The sequence below is a fragment of the Xenopus tropicalis genome, chromosome 5 (assembly GCF_000004195.4).
Source record: "Xenopus tropicalis strain Nigerian chromosome 5, UCB_Xtro_10.0, whole genome shotgun sequence".
NCBI lineage: Eukaryota > Metazoa > Chordata > Amphibia > Anura > Pipidae > Xenopus > Xenopus tropicalis.
Genome location: NC_030681.2, coordinates 117,612,214 through 117,637,747, shown reverse-complemented (window position 1 = coordinate 117,637,747; position 25,534 = coordinate 117,612,214). Strand labels below are relative to the sequence as shown.

Genomic DNA, 25,534 nt, shown 5'->3' with positions numbered 1-25,534 from the left:
AAACTATATTTTTGAGTAGTCAATGCTCTTTTTTTTTTTTTTTATAAAAAACAGCACTTTATTTGCTTTAGTAGCCACAGAATGATACTGCCTGGAATTAGACAAATTGTTATCTACAACATAAAAACATAAAGGTGACATCTAATATCCTCATATTTTACAACAGGGGGTATATCATTTTTATACTACACAATTTTTATACTACACATAGTAAGTTTTAGTTTTGGTGATTCATGTCATGACCCAAATTACATCACTAAGCAAGGATTATATCCAATAATATCACTAGGTATCATTTATAAGAATATCACTGGCTAATCATGGCTTTTGTGTATTATATATACATTTAAAGGTCAACCGAAATAAAGTTATGGCTAGCAGTAACAAAGTCCATAAGTATGCTATTTCACATATTTGAACATCAGGGCTTAAAAGAAGTTAGTGAAAGGTATTCTCCTGGTGCTAGATAAGACTGACAGGCAGAGCTGCAGTGTATTGATTACAGTGAGACGCCTTTGGCTGTTGGCATGTTATAAGACCCTTATGATCTCACATAGCTATGCACCTGTTCGCTTGCTCACCAAGTAGGAGAGACCACTGGCATCAATGAATCTTAGATACTCCAGTATACTGCATGACCTATTTGCCTCAAGCCAGATTCTGTTGTCTTGGAATGTTCCAAGTGAGAGTGCAGGACATTTAGTTAGTAGTCAGAAGAAAGGAATGATAGGACGAAAAAAGAATCATAACCAGGGTGTTTTATATTACTTTATTCAGACTACAGAAGACTAATATTTAGTTGGTTAACATAAAATTACCTTTTAATTAAGTCTTTGGTATTGAAAATGACAGGCCTAATGTTTTAAATAATGCATAGTTTATAAACAGGGAGCAACTGCAGTATTTTTTTCTTGAGAACTCCAGTTTAATCATGCTAAAAATCAGAGCAAAATATAGTGGCCAATAACCCAAATACAGAGTTTTGGAATGAATAGAATATTATGTAAAATTGTGTCCCAAACTAAATAAGTGTGTCACTGGAGACTGTGGGTGAAAAATAGATATACAGTACCCTACACTATGCCTGCTCCCTTGTTCTTCTTTATGCTGTGCTTTGGTTCTAGAGCATCATTTCTGGTGATCTTTTGGTAAGCAGCTAGTTTGTATCAGCCTTTTTAAGGGTCATTTACTGTACAGGTATGGGGCCCGTTATCCAGAATGCTCGGGACCTGGGGATAAGGGGTCTTTCCATAATTCGAATCTGCTAATAAAATTATTTAAACAGAAATTAAACCCAATATAATTGTTTTGGCTCCAATAAGGATTCATTTTATCTTAGTTGTAATCAAGTACAAGGTACTGTTTTATTATTAGAGAGAAAAAGGAAACCATTTTTATATGGCCTTTCTGTAATTCAGAACTTTCTGGATAATGGGTTTCCGGATAAGGGGTCCGATACCTCTACAATACTCCAGGGTAGTGCAATTGTCCCAGGTAAGCTGCATTCTGCTCCCCCCCCCCCCACATGGAGAGCACCTATGCGACTCCTCCAATTCCTTTAGGATCAAGCTCTGCCTGCCTTTAGGATAAAGACACACGGAGCTACTAGTAGCAGCTATTTGTCATGGCTACTAAAATAGACAATGCTGATCATTTACTGATAATTGTCTCTACATGTGTTTTAGCAGAGACAATTCTCAGTATGGCAGGGTATTTTCCGCAGTTTAGTAGTCATGAAAAAGTAGCTGCTACTAGTAGCTTCGTGTGTCTTCACCCTTAGGGCTGTGACAGACGGGGAGATTAGTCGACACGCGACAAATCTCCCTTGTTGCAGGCGACTAATCTCCCCGAAATGCCACCCCACCAACGAGAATGTAAATCGCTGGTGGGATGGCATACGCACCACCGCGATTTGCTGAAGTCGCGGAAGTTGCCTTGAGAGAAAACTTCCACGATTTCAGCAAATTGCTGTGCCGTGTATGCCACCCCACCAGCGATTTACATTCTTGGCAGTGGGATGGCATTTCAGGGAGATTATTCGCCCACAACAAGGGAGATTTGTCGCGTTGCGACTAATCCCCCCGAAATTCCACCCCCACCGGAGATTTACATTCTACCACAGAGGCTTGTGTCAACTTATACAGTGCACCTTTTTTGTCCCTTTGCACAGTGTGGTACATTGTAAATGATCTCTTCTGTTTCTTAATCTTTTTGTTGTATTTCTATTTGTTTCCATGAGTAGCAGACATTATTAAAAATGCAAGTGCAACATGCAAAACCCATAATTTGCTCTGAGTTGTGTCTGCCTGTGCTAAAGTCTACAGAAAAAAAGATCAGCTGGACATGGCATGCAGCACTGCACAGGAATTTAAACCCATTTCCTACTTGGTTCACCACAAGCGAATGTAGCTATTTTTTCAAATGCACTTGATTCACATGTGAGATATATTAATGTATAGGTATGGGTTTCCTTATCCGGAAACCCAATATCCAGAAAGCTCCATAAGCAAGATTGGACAATGCCTATCAACACCCAATATTACAGAAACAAATAAAATCAAATACTAAGAGATGCTTTTGATAACACATATAACAAAATATTTATAATGCCAACGAGACTTTTTTGCAGCATCTTTTGTGTTGGTCCTAATCAGCAACTTGTACTTCACACTGGTGTTTTCCAAACACCAACTGCTTATCTCTCATTATTCAGGGAGGGGCTTCCCCAGAGAGTAAGGGTGAGGACACACAGAGCTACTTAGTGGCAGCTACTTGTCATGACTACTAAATTCTAGAAAATACTCTGCCACAGACAATAGTGAAAATTGCCTCTGCTAAAACATACGTAGATACATTTATCAGTAAATGATCAGCATTGCCTATTTCTGTAGCTATGACAAGTATCTGCTACAAGTACTTCTGTGTGTCATTACCCTAAAAGAAAAAGCAAAAACTTCTTCTTCTATAATATTGCATTGCGTTAGCCAGTCATTTCACTGGGCCTGGAAAAGGAAGCAGCTCATGTAGTTTTATGTGACATCACATTTAGCTACTTCCTTGTTTCAAATGTCTGAAACTGGACTCTTTGGCAGCTTGGGAAACTCACAGTATGTGCACAGATGTTACATGCAGTTCAATTAATGTGCAGATTTGTCAACCAGCCCATATTTATGAGAGAGATAATGATCCTCTCAAGGCCTTTTTAATTAGTGTAAAAAGAAATTCAGACCTAAAAAAACAGGACCGGATCATTATCTCTCTCATGACATGAGGGTGGTTGACAGCTTTAAATGTGACCCAGTCTGGCACATGTCATCAATGATGATCTGGCATCTTCTCCCAGGACATTCTGTCAGATATTCTGCACCATGGAGTGTTGTGAGCATACGTGTACAAAAAGGGTATTTTTTTTAAATTAAATTGCATGTGACTCATTTAGAATTTCATCACTGAGTTTTCCATGCTTCTTATAAAGGTCCCTTTTGTTATCCACGGCTTGGCCACTGCTCTAGCTTAATTTTTACAAAGGGAAGGTCGCACTCACCATTTACAAAAAAATCATGTGCATAGATACATAGACTGATAGAAAGGGAGAGATCCTGTGCACTTGCATCTCTTAAAATACCTAGCAAGATATTTGGCTACAAGTTTTATTTAGGAATGTTATTCAACTGCACCTGCAGCGTACCAGTAACAGAATGTGTGCAAGACTCAGTGAGCTGCTGCTGAGAAGCATTTTCAGTTTTGCAAGTTGTTATCACCAGCTAACAGGCAGCAGCCTTTGGGGAGGAAGGAAGTTAAGAGACCTGTGGACACAAACCACTACCCAGATTCCAGGAACACTTGTTGACTCGCATGTCGCTTTGTGCTAGCATTTTTGGGGGAAGATGTGTCTGATCTGATAAGAAGTCACCTAATATTGTAGACTCTTTCAAAAAAGAAAAAAAAAAATTAGGGCCTATTTATTTTGCTTTGTAAAACGAAAAATATGCAAAAAAAAAAATGGTATAAAAAGCTGTCTAACATGAATAGTGAATTTTGTGTACTGAATTTTGTCACCATTTCTTGTTCCTCCATACAATTTAATTTCTCTGCAACTGTGTACATCATCAGCTCACACACAGTGCATATTATTATGCTTTATTTTTATACAGTATAACAGACATATAGCACATGTAAACCATGTGCACCATTCCGATTGGTTTGTTAACTTATAAGCACAATACCATTTATAAATTGTAAATGTGTAGACCTAAGTTTAGTGTGTTCCCTTTAGTTAGATCTTCAAAGCTGAAAAAAGAAAACATTATAATTAGCACAATAAAGACAGAGATCTTTTGCACTGAATTTGCATGCTGTTTCCTTTGATTTAGAAAGTGAAAAACACAAGACAGGTAAAAAGCAAAAATAACAAGGTTTAAAGGAAAACTAAAACTAGGGCACATGTATGTCCACAAGTCCAGAGAGCTAAGTGAAATTTCAAATTTAACCAGCATGTTTATTTTCCACAATGCAGCATTTCTTCCCCATCATTCTGGCGACATTGCAGTTGAAAAGGGGAGATGCTCTTGACACAGTTGCCCTGTGCCTACCTCAATTGTGTCCAATTCACTAAAATTAATGCAACTGGGAGTGCCCTTTGTTGCAACTTGGATGCAGTTGTGCAAATATTTTCAAAGTCTGCCTGGGAATTGATACAGGACGCTGAGGGAACCCTGGCACTGTTACTGGTCCAGAGGTGGAGGTAGCTCCAGACTTGCTAACAGGTGCAGCAGTGCTCAATTTGGAACACAGGCACGAAGGAGCACAACTATATGGAAGTGCTTTTGATGTAAGTAATCTAATAACCACCTTAAGTGGTTTTAGGCACAGCTGACTGTGGGGAAAGTGTGAATGTATATGAACCCTTTTAGCATCAACAGCTTTATAACAGTAATTATTCAGACTTTCAAAATCATCTATGACAGGTTTCCATTTTGGACCATGTGCCAGTGAAACTGCACATGCTCAGGGTGCTTTGGGCTGCTTTAAAAGAACAGTTCAGTGTAAAAATGAAACTGGGTAAAACGAATAGGCTGCATAAATATAAATCTCCCCCGTGTGCCACAGACCTTAGTTAGTCAGTGAATTTAGTGTTCAGTTTGTTTGTGAGCACACAGGGCAGATTCAGAAGCAAACTAACTAAACAGTTATGTCCCATATGCCCGCTCCCCTCAAGTCACTGATTGCTGTAACTTGCCCTCAAGTTACTATGAGCTGTAAAGAAGGAAGTAGTGTTATGACTATTATGTTAGACATCTGCTCACTCCAGTTCTTTATAGATTACATTTTTGCCTAACTAACATATTGAAAACATTTTTTTATTTTTCGCAGGTTACCTATTTTCCCATTTTCATTTTTACACTAAATTGCTCCTTTAAGAAACTAAGCTTAGGGGTTGTGGGAAATCATCAAACAGAATGTGAGGCAACTTCAGGTATATAAAGTCTTCTTTATAATGCCCTTGTTTTTTTGTTGCCAAGTGTTTTGTTGTACAGGTATTATGAATTATACACTATATATATACATTAAAGGGCAACTAAAACAATACATTACAAGCCTCGTTTTGTATATGGTTGGTGTACAAAGCCCAGAGGAAAAGCAGCTCTAAGATAATGGTAAGTTGCCCATCTTCACTCATCTGCCCTTGATTACATGTCCAGCTCATTTTAGGTTGCCCCTCTTAGCTATATTGATGACAGATGCTTAGTACAGGCAAAATGAACTGTGTGCACAGCAGATGTGCTCACTCATAAGCTGGCCAGGGGCAGAGGCAAGAGATATGTAGATACAAAAGTGAGCATTTTTCATCTATTTTTCATTAAACATATGCACATCTTATTCATATAATGCTATGTAAGTAGAAATTGGCAACCAATGGTTACCAACAGAACACCTTAGCTGCTAAATTGAATCTAACAGTGAAATGTAAACTTACAAAAGACACTATGAGCTGGTTCTGGTATAGCAGGCCTGCATGGTGTGCATGGCGTATCATTACTTAAAAAGCTTTTGGCAAAATGCCGCAGGTAGTCCTTGGGCATATAATTACACATCTTAAGCAAAAAGTTTTATATATCTGCACATACTATATGTATATATATATTTTTTATTTATTTATTTATTTTTTTATTGTATAGTAAACATGATAGAATTTTGTATTTGCAAAGGAAATAAGCAGAAAAGGGTAAATAAAAAATGAATGGTATTTTTTCTTAAGAAATACATTTTGTGCAAAGTGTGACAGCTGTAGAGCTCTTGTTGCTATTCTGAAGGTATGAAGCCTCTAGTGTACCTAAGCGATCTGCTGCCTGAAGCTTGCCTTTGATAGCTTATAATCCAGTGCTTTTGACTTTGTATTACTTAGCAGCTGCGTGCACATCTCTAGTACACATTGCTTGGTGCTTCTAAAAGCTGAAGGGAAATCAATCTGTGCTGGAACACATAGCAAAACCCTACTGCAAACTGTTTAGTAAGGCTACGGATACCTAATATTGAGGGAATGGATTTTTTAGATTAATTGCAATATTGCAGGCATGCATTTTTATCAGTTGTCTGCAATCACTCTCACTAGGTCATTTAGTTTTATTGCCAATATCCAGAAATGTGATTATCAGGCCATTTATAATCTAAGAGCTATAAACAAACCTTCTCTTGACCTTTCTTTTCCACCCAGCTTTTGCCCTATAACTCTCCTAACACTTGCCTTCAAGCATATAACTGTCTACACTTGACTCTTATTTTGGAACATGATGCTTGACCATGCAAATTGTTTTTCTGACAGCTTTAGTGCCACTATTACAACAACAAATATACAATTCTTTGCTTATTATGCTGCGTTCAACACTATTATGCAGCTTCTTTTTTTTACTGCTGTCTGACAGAGGGCTGCTGTATGTGCTGCATGTGTTACCTTATTTCATATAATGCTAATTGATTGTCTTTCCTCTGCTTCTAACAAGTCTTGGACTCATAGCCCTTTTATCTGCAATATTTATGCTTCCACTATAATCAAACTACAATAAGCTTCTTTATCCAATTTATGCTGATATTACCTCATCTAACCTCAGCTGCATTCACTGATGCTTTAATGGAAGAAAAAATGCGTTTAATGTCACATAAAATAAAGGTTTTCCCAATATTTTTTTTTACAGATTAAGAATGTTCAAACAACCAATGGGGTTCAACCTGAACGTTTTTACATTTATATTTAAAGTATATAAAAGTCCCCTGAGACCTGAAACCATTAAATGCAAATAAAGACAGAAAAAGATCTAATGTAAAAAGTGCTGGTCCATCTCTATAAATACATAAATAAGTACCCCTGTATATTATGCGTATAGTTTAGTCAGACCAAAACATCCCATTGCCTGTACAAGCTATATCAGTACACGGTTGCTGGTCTTCTTTTGTACTATTCAAACTATTTACCATGAACCCGAGGCAGGTGTTATAGCAGTGTACTACCCTTGGTTTGTATGTATGTATATATATTTATAGTAATTCAGTAGAACACATATTATCTGTCAAGAGACTTGTTTATCAAAGTGTGCAAGTTTATTTATGTGACCAAGAACTACCAAGACAAATTAAAATATCACCCAAATACCTATCTCCTAATTCAGTTCTAAAATTCCCCATAGACATGTTCTTATGGAACTGAGTTTTACTCTTGTGAAGTCTCCTGTGAATCAGTATCCTTGTGGTTGTCTGTGGTCCTAAACAAACAGCAATTCCTCCTGTATAAGGTTCTTCTGGGTAGCACAGTAATTGCAATACTGTGGTGTTAATGGAAATGATATGGGCAACATCCAGGTAGATTTCTCCTTTGGGTTAAAGCCCCCATTGTGGTCCAACATTTGGTTTGCCCCTAACTCAATCCAAACAATGTTACAGACATATAAAAACATGGTTAAAATAGCGTCCTATGCATTGATTGTCCCCCATCCATCAACCACTAAAAGCGCAATCTTTATATAATCTTTATAATATATTGCAGATGCTTTAAATAGTGTTACCCCTGCCTCTTTACTCACATTAGATATGGAAGCACAGAGGCAGCTTTCATCACACACTTGGGTTTCAAATGGGGAAGTGAAAGCTGAAATAGGAACAATACCAATTACTTCTATAATACCTTCAGGCCAGAAACTTAGTACACAAAACACACTTAACCATTTGGTGGCTTGGATAAAGTAAATAATAAAAGTAAAAGATAAAGTAATAATTAAAGGTCTCCACAATGACAATTTTACAAGATATTGTGGGAAATGCATGATATGCTACAAGAGCTGCAGCAATTCACTATAAGAGTGATTACAATGGCATTAACGACCCACTGGTTTGGTGTGCTAACTAGATTAAAATGCAGAAAAACATTTTATTATTAAAACATTACTTTGCTATGCAATGAGGGAAATAAACATGGTTTAGTACTTGTGCAAGATTTGTGCTAGTGTAATTTTATATCTTAAATACTATTAAGCAAAGTCTTATTAATTGTTGTTATTTGGAACAGTCAAAGCGACAGATGCAATACAAACTTTAAAGGTCAGAAAATGAATTCATGAATTTTGATAAGCTAGGTTTAAAGAAAAAAACAGCCACCATAATACAGTACTAAGGGGGTCATACCCCAAATGTACCTAAGTGCCAACAAGAGGTGCTTTGTGGTTTCTCCTTCAGATTGACAGTAATCCCTGCAGCATGTGACAGAAGCATTATATGTGTGTACAACTTGTTCCTGTTTTGTTGTGAATTCTGATACTATGTATTGCATAATTGAATCTCTTCTGTGTTGAAAGAGTTGACAGCAGATTGTACAAACTCTTCCCTTTTTAAGGGTGAAGATACACTGAGCTACTAGTAGCAGCTACTTTTTCAGGGCTACTAAACTCCAGAAAATACTTTGTCATAGACAATACTGATAATTGCCTTTCCTAAAACACACGTAGAGACAGTTATCAGTAAATGATCAGCATTGTCTATTTTAGTAGCCATGACAAGTAGCTGCTTCTAGTAGCTCAGTGTGTCTTCACCCTAGGGGCGAAGACACATGGGGTGATTAGGTGCAGCGACACAGTTATGCTCTATGGCAGGGGTCAGAAACCTTTTTGGCTGATAGAGCCATAAACACCACATATTTTAAAATATAATTCCGTGAGAGCCATACAATATGCTTGGCTGCGGATGCTATGGGGCAAGGATGCCGGATGCGATGCAGAGGAGGGCGTGGCCTGCGCTCGGCGGATAGAAGCAGTGTTCTAAGACTGTAAGCTCTTTTGGGCAGGGCTCTCTTCACCTCTTGTATCAGTTATTGATTGCTTTATATGTTACTCTGTATGTCCAATGTATGAAACTCACTTATTGTACAGCGCTGCAGATTATGTTGGCGCTTTATAAATAAATGTTAATAAAGGCTTAGAACACGTCTTTTATATGCCGAGTGCAGGGGCAAGGTAGGGTGGGTGCCAAGGATGCCTGATGCGGATGCGATGTGGAGGAGGGCGTGGCCTGCGCTCGGCGGATAGAAGACGCGTTCTAAGGCTTCTTCTATCCGCCGAGCACCAGCCACACCCCCGTTATTTTTTTTATTAAAGATTTGGCAGCGAGCCAGATGCAGTCATCAAAAGAGCCACATCTGGCTCCCGAGCCATAGGTTCCCTACCCCTGCTCTATGGGTAAAAAGAAGTGGTGAATAATCGCCCCTTGTGTCTTTGCCCTAAAGGTCAAGCAATACATTTACAGTGCTAGGACATAATCAGATCAGGGTATTCCATTCTCATTGCCCATAAGTACACTGGCATTTTTCAAGAAACAATCGCAATTACAGTCAATGAAGGGGCAATTGTGAGTGTTCTGTTACCGACCTACCAAACTGGAAATTGCATTGGCAGCATAAAGATTCCAGTGCCCCTGTGTGCCATTAGCTGGAGCTGCATGCTTAAAAGCCACTGGTCACCTAGGTGGTGCCTCCCTTGCCCACTGGCCTTCTATTTTATACACACTGCACCCATGCCTGTACCAATATCATACCAAACTGCTAAATGTTTTATTGCAGTTCCACGCCTACCCTCACCTCCCCCTCAAGAAATAAAAAAAATAGTGGTAACTTCTTATTTGGAAAATATTATAAACATAAGTGTTGCCGACTCAGATCAGGTGTTCCACTAGTGTTGTTGGAAGCCCAGATACAAGGAAAACAGATTCCTCATTGGAACTGAGCTTAGAATTCCAGCACTAAAAGGCAGAAATGTTACCCAGTATGTTGACCACTTGCCCAACAGTAGCCTAAATTCAATGAACGCAACAAAGATGGATTTGTAAATATCCCTGGTCCACTTGCCTCAGAGCCGCCTTTTTTGAAAGTCTACATTTATTTTTACATGTTTGTACAAGATTGCCCGTCATTAATGCTTATGTAACATGAAAACAAACACGTAAACAAAAGTTTACCAAAATAAAGGGAATTGCGTTCTGCAACCTGATTTGGAACTTTGTAGAACTACTCAATGGTCACATGGACATTCAGCCTGCCCTGGGAAGCGCTTGGTAAGGATTTAATACATTCTGATCAGTGGTGCGTTTGAAAGGAAAACGATTCGTTAGGGAAAATATTACCACGAATCTATGGCCATATGTAGGGCTGTGTTTATTGCCCTGAGGGGAGAGCCCAACTATCAGCTGATGCACAAGTGCTGCATCTGCCCCGGCTGCCAGACCCCGTGATGTGTGCGGAACAGAGTTCGGCCTGATATCATAATGCAATACTCATGATTCTCAAAGGGAGACATTAGCACTGTCCTAGGATATGATGTTATGCGTATAAAGCGGAAGGTACCACTATTAGATTGCGCAGGGGGTTCCTATTCTCCTGATCGCACTTCTATACCCCTGTCAGGCTGGTACACAGCAGGCCATGCATACTCATAGCGCAGTTCAATCCAGCTGCCGTGACGCTGCTTAGAAAACCCCCGTCCTGGCTGCGAGCAAGGGAAGATATTATTTCTCCTCATGCATTCCTAAGGCCCCAGACATGAACGCCCAGTGCTTCCTGGTAGGTTTTTTTCTAACTGGGGGAGGGGCGGTGCAATAGGCAAGGCAAAGCTATAGACAGTACAGATAAGGGCTGCACAGCTACAGTAGGTCCAGCCCTCTGCTCCCTGCTGCTCGCTGATCTCTGTGTATAATAACACATATTGGCTAAGGGAACTAATAAGCCTCCCGAAGTCTTTCCCAGCACCATGCCTTGGCTGTTCAGCTCACAGTCTGCTTGTCTATGAAAAATGTAAGAGGTAAGTTCCTACGTTCTTTTTCATACTTTGTTTCTTTAGTCAGAGTCTGTATTGCAGAAAGTGGTAGAAGAGTTGTGGCGCAGCCTGTGTTGTGTCTGGGGCTGGCATACAGGGTGCTCCTGTGCTTTAGGGAGCAGTAGGGAAAGTACAGAGGTGCCTGCGGCTTCCAATCACTTCTGGTGCTGCTGATGGCCATTGCAGGGCACTAAGGCCCCCCTTAAATATAGGTTCCCAATGGGGTCGGGGGATAAGCATACATGAAAGGAAAAATGACATTTTGCATCACAGCTGCTTGGTGTGTATCCAGCCTGCATCCCTGCTGTAGCTGGACTGAAACTGTTTAAGTTGTAGTACTGTAACAGCCGGAGGCTAAAAAGTAAATGTACAAAAAAAATAAATGTTAAAAAGACATATTGCTTAACAGCTGTTAAGTACTTTCAATATGATGTCCAACCTTCAGCTGTAGTTGAACTTTTACTGGCTGTTTAATGTAACTGCACACCTCAGGGTACTGCTAGTTGCTTGTCAGCTGCTGTGATCTACAGCTTCACAAATCCTTAGACCATAGGAGCTGTAGTGCATAGAACTCACAAGTCCCACATGCCTAGTTAGCCGTCTGTCACACTAGTGATGTATCACATTCAACAGTGCAGGTGCTATTGAACTGTCAGGGTGCTGGGAGTAGCTGTGTAAATCCAAAAGGTACAAGCCACTGGCAGTGAAAAAGTTAAAACCATGGCAACTGGTTCTCTAAATGTATTGCTTCATTTTCCTAATGAGCTATTTAGTTATAGAAATGTGGCAGCTACTGTACCCTATTTGTTATTGTTGGGGGGGGGGGGTTAATCTAGAGGCCACAACTCTGCTTTAAAAGGTTAAATTGCCTGCTAGTGCATATAAATTATGCATGACATGTTTAGCTGGTTTTCCTTATAGGGAAAGTGCTATATTTCACTAGTGAATGTTGCTTGCCAGGTTTAGAGGATGCCCCTCTTTAGCATTTCCTTTAGTATGCTGGACACTGAAACCCTTTTTGTGCCATGTAATGGGACTATTTAGGATGCGGGACACTGCAATGATCATGTTTGCTGCTGCCCGGAATAGGGAATTTGTCTTGGTATCAAAATATTTTGGGTTTGTCTTTCCTTTAATGGAAAGGCATTTTTACTGTCAACATTGCATTAGGGTAATATTTAGTGAGTCACAAGAATGTGATGAGTTTAACCTATTTGATTCAGTCAGTGGATTATTGCTATCATACTTTTATTGGATCTCAAAAATGTATAAAATGAGTTATATGAAGGAAAATGATTTGATAGTACAAGATAATATCTTTTATTACTTCATATAATGCTACAATGTACATTTTTACAGTACATGAATAGTACAGACAGCAAACATATATTGCAGTAAGTTAGATTTTATCTTTATTCATTCACAAAGATTGCGCCAAATGTTAAGAGACACAGGGACAAGAAGGTCCCTTGGAGCTTACAATTTATGCACTTTTTTAGCTGGATGGGAGATGACTGGCAAACGCTGTAGCATTTGTTTCTTTCTTTATAGCTCTGCTTCCCAATTATCAAGATTTTGTTGTTTAATTATTCATTCTCTGTGTTGTTATTAGCTAATGACTGAGTATTTCATATTTTAGATTTATAGCTATTCCAATTCGTCATAATTAGATAACTTTTAAAATGTATATATAGGCAATAAAGTAAAATATAAGAATATTCATAATCATCAAAGTCTTCCATGGCCATTTATTCAAGGTGACTTCTAATATCCTTATATATTACAACAGGGTAGGCATTATTGGTTATATTACTAAGCACTTAGTATAGCTGATGGAATCACTAAGCATCATATACAGAATTGCCTTGGTTCTTCTGTATTATTAATATAGGGAAAATGTCCCCCCATTGTAAAAAATAAGGATATTATAAGTCACTAAGAAGTTCCATGACCATATAAAGGCACAAGGCTGAAGGCTGAGTGCTTTTATACAGGTTATGGAACGCTGAGGTGACCTCATATCATATCATATTTTATTCCAGTAGGTACAGTTTTTTATAATATGCAAGTTTCAATGAGTCATGTGACACAAATTACATAACTAAGCACCGATTAGAACTGATGATATCACTATGCCCCATTTATAAGAATATGATTTACTGGATATTCATGACTTATGTGTATTATGTACATGTCATTTTTATCCCTGCCAGGCAAATTGTGAGGCTATCCACTTATAGTGAAATTTGGGGAGACTGTTTTTATTCCTGGAACCCAAGATAAAGGCAGTCAGTTTGTGTTATATTTGGTTTGACCTTTTATTTCCTGTTTAGATATTCTTGAAACAATGCTAAATAATTAATAGATCTATGTTTTCATATATCCATTTATGGTTTATGACCATTTTTTTTAATCAAAAAGTCTGTCAAAAACCACAGGGTTACATATAAAATTTTATATTATTATATTAATTTAAACTTCAGAACAACTTTAATGGCAATGGCACATGCAGCATTTTATTCTCGCTCATGGGGAACTGCAAATACTTCCTCAATACTAATGCTTGTATTTCCTCTAGCAAACTTTGCAATTGCCCTTATCCTGCCAGTATGATTGCATTATTTCTTGAAAAAGTGACAGTGAGCATTATCAAGTAATATCGTATTTACACAGGCAGGTTTAGAACGATTACAAGGTTAGTCCATAGAGGAGTATTTGCATGCATTTTGTTGCCCACCTCTAAACAAGTAAACAAATGAGACAGGAAAATACAGAGCTATAAAAGCTTTACCATTTATGAAGGTCTTAATTTGCTGAAAATCATGAACTCATTTCCTAAGAAATGCAGTATTTGGAGTAATAAACAGAATGTGAATTGTCTCTTTAAAAAAAGATAAAGAAATATACTAAAGTGACAAATGAGGGATCATTTACATCTGTAAGTGCAGTGGTCACTTTTACTAACAGTGAGTCATACCTAAAACCACTTTCACTAAACTTACTTGCATAAAAAATGCGCTCTTCGCACTTTACTATAGTTGCGCTCAGTCTTTCCTGCTTTCCATTCCGAATTGGGAACTGCTGTTCTTTTTGACACTAGGGAACCTTGGAGCTGCCGCTACCTCCTTACCAGCCAAAATATTTGGTTCAATTTGTGATTTGAGACAAAGTACATGTGCAGTTGCATCCATATTGGCACTTGCATCATAGTGACACTTGAAAAAGGGCTTGAGGGAGCCTGAAATATGTTGTGTGTGTAGTCAGAAATAAAGCCTTTTTAAGCAGGAATTCTGCAAGAGGTGCAATCCTCATTCATGTACTCTGTGCTGTTTTGGCTTGCGGATAGCCAATTGGAGGATTGATGCATCTGGTCTGACAGGCTGAGCGCTTTGTGGGATAGAAAACACGGCAATTGTGCTTAAAATTGCCTTTTGCAAACTGTCTAGGTAAGTGAATTCACTCTGCTGGGATGGTACCTTTGTCTGTACCTGCTGTATGAGAACCCCTAGCCCAATCCTACACATATATAAAATATTGTCTTGAAAGTCACTTTTGTATACTTCCTAGAACAGCGCTGCCTCAGGGGGCCTACTTCCCCAAAAGCAAAGAATGTGTGTTTAAGTAAACAGTCCTATTAGTTGCCTAATGGCTATAAATATTAGAGAGAAAAGGTTACTCTTAGAATTACAAGCAAAGCCAACATCTTTACTATGACGTTTGTGTTACAAGTCACTGACTAGTAGCCTTAATGGGAATATGTGCCTTTGCTATTGATAGAATCAACTGTGTTATGTTTTGGCTGGCATCACACATAGCCTGCATGCTAGGGTAAAATCTGGCTTAAAAACAAAATTAGTTTCTTTATTTATGGATGTGTAAAATGTTTATTTAACCCACACAGACCTAACATACCTACAATTTGATTGTCTGGATTTAACACCTCACCCAAAATAGCACCTGATTACTATGTTGCATGGCTCAACATACTGATGTAATGTCCCAAAACCTGTACGGTTTATAAGTGTTCTGTGCTCTGAATTTAGAAGGAACAGAATAACTTTTATAAGAATTGAGGAAGCTCTTGTGAGCAGAGACCCGTGATCCCATTTCTTTTTTGTACCCCGTTTAATTAAACTTGTTGGCGCTATATAAATAAAGATAGTAATGATGATTAACAGATATGTGGTAAAAATAAACAAGTATTGCATTTCAAGGTGGTCATACACGTACCGATATTATTGTATTGATGTGTATGTCAGTAGACGTGGCAACTGATATCAGCAAAGCCCTTGGATATCGGTCAACTTGCCGTTCAAGCCAGACAGAAAATTTTGATCAGATGGCTTTGAAGGCATCCAAACACTAGCAAACATTTCATGCTGAATTATCAAACCGGGTAAAATTATTTTATTTCTACCTGCATATCTAATGATAGAGTACTGAATGTTAGTGTGAATGAACTTTCCTGCGATATTGTAATGTGTATTTTCACCATTTGGCTAATGCCACATGGGGCTGAATCTCGGACTGGATAACGCAGGCCAAGAATCATCTTCTACACTGGCACCAGACTTTCCCTATGCCTGCATCTCAGCCATTGCATTGGCCTAGTTGCAGGCACACGGTGCTGATTTTAGCACAAGTGTGCATTTTACTGGCATGCTGGCTGTAATTTTTCTGATTTGTGATCTCACCCTTATATAATCAGAATATTCCATGTCACTTATAAGTTGTTTTTATGAGAAGCAAAGGCCGTTATTTAGCTTTATCTTAATATTTAGCATATAATAGTTCTTCTTATAATGGAGGGGGCAGTGATATGTTCAGGGCAAGGAATAAGCCTCTGATACTTCCCCAAAAGCAAAGAATGTGTGTTTAGGTAAATAATTTAGTAGCAAAGACAGTCACACTGATACTGAGTTACACAGTTTCAGTCATTGATTTGCTGATACATTTTGTCCATTTATCAGGAAATTCTGCTGCCTTGTAACAATGAATTGAATTGTGTCACATATATAACATTGCTCCCTTTATTAGAAGGTAATGTCAGTGTTATTCCTTCCTTTCATGGGTTTTTAATCCTAATCAATTTAATAACACACAAACATTTTGTAAATGTATATACAGAGTAGGACTTATTTGTATATGGCAGGGCAAGGTACAAAAGTGCAAAAAACGACACAAGCATCAATGTTTTTTCGTACTTTGCATCCTATCCTCAACGTAAGTGCCCACAAGTGGAGCACCATGACCTGGGTAGCGCTGTATTCATAAAGGGCAGTCTGGGGGAGGCACAAAGGCATCCCCATACAGCCCCCTACCCACTACCGCATTCAGGCGCACATGTTAGGGGCATTGTTAAATTACTCCAGTTGTGTTAATTTTGTAATCTGTCTAGCTAGTCGCAGTGAGACCCAACTAAAGACAAATGAGTAATAAATATGGTGTGGGGTGAATATGAAGAGGAGAAAATATAATGAAAGTACTATTAATGTAAGCCATATTTGATAGCTTTAAATGGTAGCTAAGAAGCCAAAATGATTATTTTTTCAATACAGACTAATTAACCTTGATTTTTTTTATTTAGGCTAGGATTATTTTCAATGGATCACCATACCAGGTCATTTTCTATTTATTTTGTAGTCTGTCAAACCACTCTCTAGTTCATTAGTACAGCAAAGCTAGCAACCAGATAGCAGTGTCAATGATGTGGATACTGATAACAGCTGTTTGTTATACAATATAGGGTTAGACATTTTTAGTTTGCTGTGTTTTAATCCTTATATCCATAGGAAGTATGCTTTAGACCCTCTTACTCAGGATTGTTAATAAAGTAAAATGAGCAATTTGTCAGTGTTTTAGGTGTCATATCTCGCCTGGGAAATATTGCATTTGGTAAAGAATAATCTTTTGGCCCGAGGGTTTATTTGGTAGATTCATTATATGCTTGTAAGGAGTACAGGTCATACAGTATGCCTTTTTTCTCATACCAATTTTCCTGCAGTACAGAAATGTGTCAGTGTTTTGCGTCTCTGGAAGGTTAAATTCATAGCTTTCACATTCATAGTTTTCAGTCAAGCATTACATACCAAAGAGAGAGGCAAAAAGCAGGTGCATTTAGTGATGCTGGAATAGTGCATTTATGGGGACTGTTTGGAAAAAAAAATGAATGAGAGTAGCTCTTGTTATGGGCTGCCCTAAAGCACCCTAAAAATTCTGAAAGTAGTAGTACAAATGCTTTATAGTGATTGTTGCTTGCAAGATCACACTGCCATATTTCCAAGCAACAGTGACCTCACTCTCGTTTAGTCAATTACCATAGAAGGTACTGAGGAAAATTTGGATGATATGTCTGTACTGCCAAACTACTACAAACCGCCCTTTATGCTTTTGCCCCTTAGGAAATATATATATACAGGAAAGAAATATACGTTTTATCAAATAAAATTTATTTTATTGTTGTTGTACTGTATTTCAGTAAAATTTAGAGTATGTATGATATTTTGAAACAATATGCAATTGATTTTCATTTTTTTTTATTAGTGGTTTTTGAGTTATTTAGCCTTTTATTCAGCAGCTTTCCAGTTTGAAATTTGAGCAGCTATCTAGTCTCTAGGGTGAAAATTGCCCTAGCAACCAGCCATTGATTTGAATGAGAACCTGGAATATGAACTGGAAATGGTCTAAATAAAAAGATGGGTGATAACAAGATGCTATAACAATACAATTGTAGCCTTACAAAGCATTTCACTTTTAGCTGAGTCAGTGACCCCCATTTGAAAACTGGAGAGAGTCAGAAGTGGAAGGCAAATAATTCAAAAACTGTAAAAAAAGAAATAAAAATACTAAAGGTTAACTTAAATGTGAACCACCCCTTTAATTAAAATGCTTCAAGGCAGAGTCAAAAAACACCCATGGAGCCTAAGCCTAAGAGCCATTTAGAAGACCTGTATGTAATGGCAGAAGAAAAATACCCATTTACCTTAAACTTTGCTATGGTAACATCAACACTGAGTAAAAATATTGGGTAGTAGCACCTAGATCTATCTACTAAGAATGGGTGAAGTAGGGCTTATAATTGCAGAAAGGAAGGACAACTGTCTTAACAATGTATCCATAACTGATCAGGCCTGTGGGGGCTATGGCACGCTTCCTTCCAAAACCTTGTTCTACCTTAGCCACATGCACTCTCTGGTAAGCCACTCCCCATTTCTTAGTGGTAGCTTTAATAGTCTCCCAGTATGGCCTCCAGTCTGCTCTAGGGCCCAGTAGACTTTGGAGCCTTTTTATGTATATTGTAATATAATCTGAAGATGCAGCATGAGAAATAATCATCCTGCTACATATAAAACCTTGCACAGCACTGACTTAGATAGTAAAACACTTTTATGTAAATAGCATAGTTGTCTGTTATATTTCCTCCCCAGCTTTAAGGTTGTGGCAATTCTAAAGCTGTTCAACAAAGATATTCCATTATGTTAATAATCCTAAACAGCTTAACAGCTTTTGGGCAGGGCAGGGACAGGAACAGATGTATAGGGAAAACCTTGGGCTGTCACATATTGTATAAGGATAATGATGATAGGTAACACAATCTATAAAAGTAAACTGTTTGCAAACGGAGTTGATTTAAAGATACAAATTATGAGTTAGCGGTTGTTGTAAACAAATTAAAAACCAAATTGTATTATTCTGTGTGTGGGGTGAATAAAATTCCTGGAGAATCAGCTTGGCATTCAAATAGGGGAGGTGCAGGCCCACCTAGGATATAACAGAAAGTAATAAATGTGTTGTTTTGGTTGTTGTAGGACTATCAATTAAAGGGATACATTTGCCACTCTTGTTATAATTCATTAGAACGTTGAGAAAGTTGTTCCTCCAACTTTCCAAACATAGTTACATAGGATTGAAAAAAGACCAGAGTGCATCAAGTTCAACCCTTCTAAGTAAACCCAGCACACACAACCTATACTTACCAATCTATACTATCACATACATAAACTATATATACAGCCATTAATACTAACTGTAGATATTAGTATCACAATAGCCTTGGATACTATGCTTGTTCAAGAACTCATCCAGGCCCCTCTTAAAGGCATTAACATACATACAAGGAAATTGGCTGCTGATGAAACTGAACATGCTGTGTTTCACTTGTGGTAGTAGAAACCTTAGATTGCAAGCACCATTGGAGCAGGGATTGCTGTCAACAATGCAGATTATCTCTAAAGCAATACATAAATGTTTTGCCGGCACAGGAATATAACCTTTTATCCGGAATACTTGGGGACATGGAGTTTTCCAGAATAGGGATCTTTCTGTAATTTTGGTCTCCCTTCCTTAAGTTGACTAAAGGACATTTAAACGTTAAATAAACTAATAAACTCAAAATGCTGCAAGAAGATATTGCAATGCTTGGTACAGTTGGCTAAAGCATTTGCGTGTAGTCAGGAATCAGTAGGACCAAATGTATATACATATTTTCTAAAATGTAGTCATAGTGAACCCATGAATGCTGTCATTATCCACAGGTCCTCATACTGTATGAGGGCCTGTGGATAATTACAGCATTCATGGGTTCACTACGACTACATTTTAAAAAATATGTATATTCATTTGGTCCTACTGATACCTGACTACTGCTGGAGCTGGGCATGCAGGACCTGTAGATAAGGAAGACTTTTAAGTGTTCCAGCACAAAAAGTAGGTGGTATATTGAATAAATTATTGTGTGTTATTTATTCACTCTGGTTATAGTGATTGCCATTATTTGGCAAGTATGGGATGTTCTTGTTTGTACAGAATATGTCAAATTTTTTGTTTGTTTTGCGCATTATTTTGTAATTACTGTGTGCAATGTTACCTTATTTTTAAAATACCTTATTTAAAAAAAAAAAAAAAATCAGTTTCATAAGTTATATTTATACAGTTTGACTTTTACATTTATGAAGCCACCAAGATGCCTTTTGTTTTTTAAATTGTTCTGTTAAACTAAAGGTGAATACTAGTAAGCCTTATAGTTATTCAGTGAATTGGCCCCTTCTGCTGTCATTGTCAAATTACATTTTCAGTTTGGACAAACCAACTGCAATCCAAAAGGATCCTAGGATGGTCTGCAAAACTATTCCCCTCTCCCATGATAAACAACCAGTCTATTGTCTACTCTGCCAAATCTGGCGTGTATGTCTCAATTCCAAAGATGAAAAAGAGATATTTCTGTCAATAAGCTATTGGAAAAATTTTGTTTTTTCATACTCAGGTTAAAAATATGAAAGTAATGGTGTTTAATGGCTGACTGGAGCAATGAAAATGTACATGATTATTTACACATTACAGAAAGGCAAAATTACATGTAGTAATAGCTATTAAACCAGCATGTTTCAAGGGTAGGATCTAAGTAAGTTTTCTGCACTGCCCTTTTTGTATATAGAGTGTGAAAAGTCTTTGGGATATTTAATTGGAATTTTAAGTGATGACCCTTTACTGCTACATTTCTTAAAAATTATGACATAGCATGAACCCAAAGTCCTGTTTTTAACGTGCTAAAATGTGTGTCATTATACAGTTGAATTTTGTCTCTGTGATTCACTAAGTTATTACTAGGTATGTTCTAGTGGTTCTTAAATTGAGTCATCCCCTGAGGGGGGAAAGATGGACTTGGTTCAGTAGCAGGTGGGGCTTAACATGAAGGCCAGTTTGGGTGAGAATTGGAGAAATAGCCTTTTGCTCTACTAGGTACACTTTTAAGCCCAGCTTAAAAATCAGTTAGAGAAAGATTTTAGGTCAATATGTATTTGTTGTCCTAGATATTCTTGTAACTATAGTGATGTTTTGGGCACTTTATAAGACATGGCCCAGGTATGTTTTCATATTGTTATTGGGGTGCTTTATTCATGCATACAGCTTAAGGGCAACATCTCCTTGGATAGGTAATACATCTGTAGAGGGAGCAATACGGGCTAGCCATAGCTTCTGTAACACAACTCTTAGCACAAAAATCATCTAGCACTCTTAGGTTAAGGAGTAGCAATAATGTGTCATTTATGGGTCAAGAAAACCTGACAGCAAATAAATTACAAGTCACAAAGCACAAAACCAAATTGCAAGGAAAACAGAACTGTAAGTTTGCCAACAGTATTTATGTTCTACAACAGAAAACTCTTTTAAGGCCCACTTAGAGGGGAACGTATTAAGGCACTGTATGTGACATTTACAAATGAAACTGTGTTAATGTCATTTGTAAGTGTGTGTTTTGTTTAAGCAAACCATCAGTGAAAACATTTAGAGAGGTTTTTTTTAAATGAACACTATCCTTTAATAAAATTGTATTTGCATAGACTTCTAGAAGTGCCTGGTGTCTGACCTTGGCATTATCCAGAATTGCACACCTCGCTGAAATGATGAGAGAAGTTCAGTCAAGAGAGTCATTCATGTGTATTCTAATAGAGAGACATGTCTTTAAAGTAATTTAATTTTAAGGATTAGCTGCTGAAACATCTTTTATACTAGACAGGTCAATTTCTACCCTTGGTACTACCTAAAATTTGTTCTTTTTAATCTAGATACTGTAGATATGTCAATGTATTATGCTTTATATTATTTTTAATCTGTACCATAAAAAGATAAGGCTGTTTAAACATTCAATATAAGAAGCCAATTTTGCTTCTTGTTCCCTCTGCCCCTGTGTTTTTTTCTATATTCACTGACTGTTGTTGCTTTTTTAGCAATATGTTAAAACCCTGATATAGGCATGAAGAACCCCCTCCTACTAATTATAGGAAAAACAGCCCACTGACCCCTTCAAACTCATTTGTAACAGAAAACAGTAGAGTTTTTTACCATGAGAGCCATTATAACAGAACTAGTCAATGAGCAATCCTGCTACATTAATAGTTTTCATGTTATTGCTTTATTTCTCATAAACGTACAGTTATATGTACCGGGGCAGATTTTTAGAATATCTGACTGATCCTATTTATTTGTTGATTGCCAGTTTACATTGGCCTTTCCTTTCAACACCGCCAAAATATGATCTATCTTGTTGCATTGTTGCAAATATGGCCAGCTTTTGCTGATTCCATCATGACAGAATAAGACAGAAAACAGAGCCATGATTTATTTACAAAAATGAAATATGGAATTTGTGTTAATTAAAACATATAGGCAGGACACATTACTAATAGAAGCCCTTTGTAATTTAGTTTATTTGAACATGTATGTAATAGACAATTTCCTTAGCTCATCTCATATTCCATTAATCCTACTTAATTTATGAAGTAATCTGTTTCAGTTACTGAAGATGAGGTTGTTCATGAATAGTTCCTTTACCACTCAGGCCCAAGAAATGGCTTGAGAAGCAATGCTTTACTTTAAAAATGTTGACTTTTCTGCAACTGAATTATCTACTGAATGTGTACATCTTAAAAATGAATATTGTATGAGACTGTAGGCAGCCATATCAGATGCCAAATGCTGAATTTTTAATCACTCTTGTATTGCAAAAGCTGTAAAAGTAAGAATTAACACATTTTTTTCATCAAAATTGTAGACGTGATCATTAATCTGCTCTGCACTTGAGCTGTGTGATCATGCCTTGTAAGTCAAGTTAATAAGTAGGGACTGACTTCTTAATCTGTAATATTATCTGTAAAGTACTGTTCTACTGGAGAATTACAAACCTTTTTCCATTCTTCTTATTCACTGGGTATCTCCTCTCTCTCTCCCTCTCGCTCTCTCTCTCTTTCTCTCTCTCTCTCTCTCTCTCTCTCTCTTTCTCTCTCTATATATATATACTCTTGATAGTGTTTCAATGATTTAACCTATTCCTTTTTATACTTACAAGCAGGTATATTAATCCACATTTAGTACATGTAGTTTAATCCTGCAACGAGTTATTAGACAATTATTAATGAAAGCACTGGCTGTCCAAGAGGCTTATCAGAAAGGAAACTATAAAATCCAAGAGTAGCCTGCAAGAATTAGCAGCTACAGAAGTCCACATGTAACACTAGCTTTAAAGGGTAAATTAAAGGCCTATTTAAATAGCCTTTATTTTTTTTTTTTTATAAATCAGCAACCTGCTTTTTCTAGACTGAAGAACGTTTGTTGGTTGCACGCTGCCAGCACCTGGTATGTAAAGCTTGATACCAGTGTCTCACACAGTGAATTTCAGTGCGGACACAATAAACTATGCATTTTCATGCCAAAATCCACCCCATGTGCCCACTGAAGGGCCTGTACTGTGTCTGTCGGTATGTTAAGAGTCACCCTGGGTGTGACAAGAGGAGATTGACCTTTTCTCTGATATGTGTGCCACTGGCCTAAAAGACCCTCAGTCTCCCCCACTTAAATACATTCCTCTGGTGTTGCCTACCACCTCCAGTTCGACTAGGGTGTAACACACATAGCCATGAATGGTAAAGGGTATCAACGCACATGTGAAGCAATGCAGTCAGTTGCAACAGTCTGTAGTTTAAAAATCAGAAGATTGAAGGTGCAAGTTTAAGACTGAAATGCTAATTTTCTGTTCTGGCTACTTTTATAACTATAAAAATAATCTGGATCTGAACAAATTTTGGCCAACAAAGGGTGCCTGTTTAGTTTGTTTCAGTGAAAAGGGTGAAGGTATCATCATGTTAATATAGTAGCCCAACACAATTACTATCTTGGCTTCTCAAACTACCCCATGCTTAACCTACAGGATCCCGATTTGTCTGGCACCATCCCACTAGTCACTACCTGAATATACCTCGATTGGTACTTGTACAAGTGACTTTTTCCAGGCAAAGCCCATATCACATAAGGTGGGGAGTGGGCATGTCCCAGGATTTTAAAAATCTGTGTCTGATTTTTATTGTATTCTATGATTATCTTTAGTATCTTTTATTTATGTAGCATCAACTTGTTACTTAGGTTTTTTATGATTCACACTTGTCCCTGCCCTGGTGGAGCTTAGTTGACAATCTTCACAACACACATAAACTCAGATAAGTTTCATCAGTGGATCTGATAGAAGTGGCACAAGATGGCACCAACCAGAGATGGACAGTTTCTTAAAGGTGGCCACACACGTGGCGATCTGCGATTTTTCGTGCGACCATCGGTAGCACGAAAGATTGTCAGACCCGCCACTAACCTTCAGGGCTGAAACGGCAGATAAGGAGGTAGAAACAATAGGATTTCTACCTCCTTCTACTGATTCAGCCCTGACGGCAGATTTTGCTCAGGCGCCTTCTATGGCGCCCGATCAGCGAGTTGACCGATATCAGCAGCCTCCTCCGATACCGGTCGACTCGCCGACTTGCCATACACGCACCAAATATCGTACAAAACGAGGTTTTGTACGATATTATCGGTGCGTGTATGGCCAGCTTAATTATTAATGTAGACATTTTCTATCATGTACACAGGGCTTAATTGTCACGTCATAAATAATAGTTGGCAGACACCAGTCGTACAAAAGTGACTTCCATTGTAGGTCCTCCAAGGATATTGTCCGATACACAATACATGCACAGATTTTATTGTTATCTTGGCATAATTTTCCAACCTGGACGATCTACTAAACGTCCGATTGCCATGGTACGAAACTTATCCAGACTTATCCATAATTTAAAAATTATGCAAAACTAGGTTTTGTACGATTTTATTGGTACGTGTGTGGCCTGCTTTATGTACCATTTTCATTAAGCTGTTTTATTGACCTGTAAAAAGTGCATCATCATGCGATAAACAGATAGCTAATTATACTTAGTACTGTCTGTTAACAAAAAAGCTAACAAGACTGTGAAATCTTAATCCTTTAGGTCCATCCTCAAAGCCACAAGTAAATATTTGCCTGACTCTCTGTGTAATGTGTGATCATGAAGTCATTATTAGTCAAACAGAGAGAAAGAAGTAGGTCATATGTTTAAATCCTGCATTAATGGAGGAACGCAGAGGTATGAAGTCTTCAAGTAACAATCCAGTGGTTCCCTAAATCAAGTTTGTCAGCACAAAATTGTATTTACTTAATTATTTTGTTTTGTAGACTGTTGAAGAAAAACTGATCAATATAGTTTGTAGTTTTTTTTTTATCCTGCCTGAAAAAACCTCATGCAGACTGTCATTTTTGTGTTATTCTCATATGAGGCCAGCTAGTAAGGCCAGTTGCCAGTGGGTTTAACTCACACTGGACAGTCCAT

At 37.8% G+C, this 25,534-nt stretch overlaps 1 protein-coding gene across 17 annotated transcripts in view; it reads left to right on the top strand.

Annotated features, from left to right (window-relative positions):
- Nucleotides 1-11,121: 11,121 nt before the first annotated feature.
- Nucleotides 11,122-25,534, top strand: part of mbnl1 (muscleblind like splicing regulator 1) — a 124,342-nt gene continuing 109,929 nt past the window's right edge. For 5 of the 17 annotated variants that reach the window (XM_004914459.4, XM_004914456.4, XM_002941825.5 and 2 more), the window contains exon 1: nucleotides 11,134-11,333. Coding sequence is in view for 1 of the 17 variants with exons in the window: in XM_004914453.4 (XP_004914510.1) it covers nucleotides 11,318-11,326 (9 nt within the window). In the remaining 16 variants the exon portion in view is untranslated. Of the gene's footprint in view, nucleotides 11,334-25,534 lie in introns of all 17 variants that reach the window. The other 12 variants (XM_004914461.4, XM_004914458.4, XM_004914457.4 and 9 more) reach the window with 8 other exon arrangements.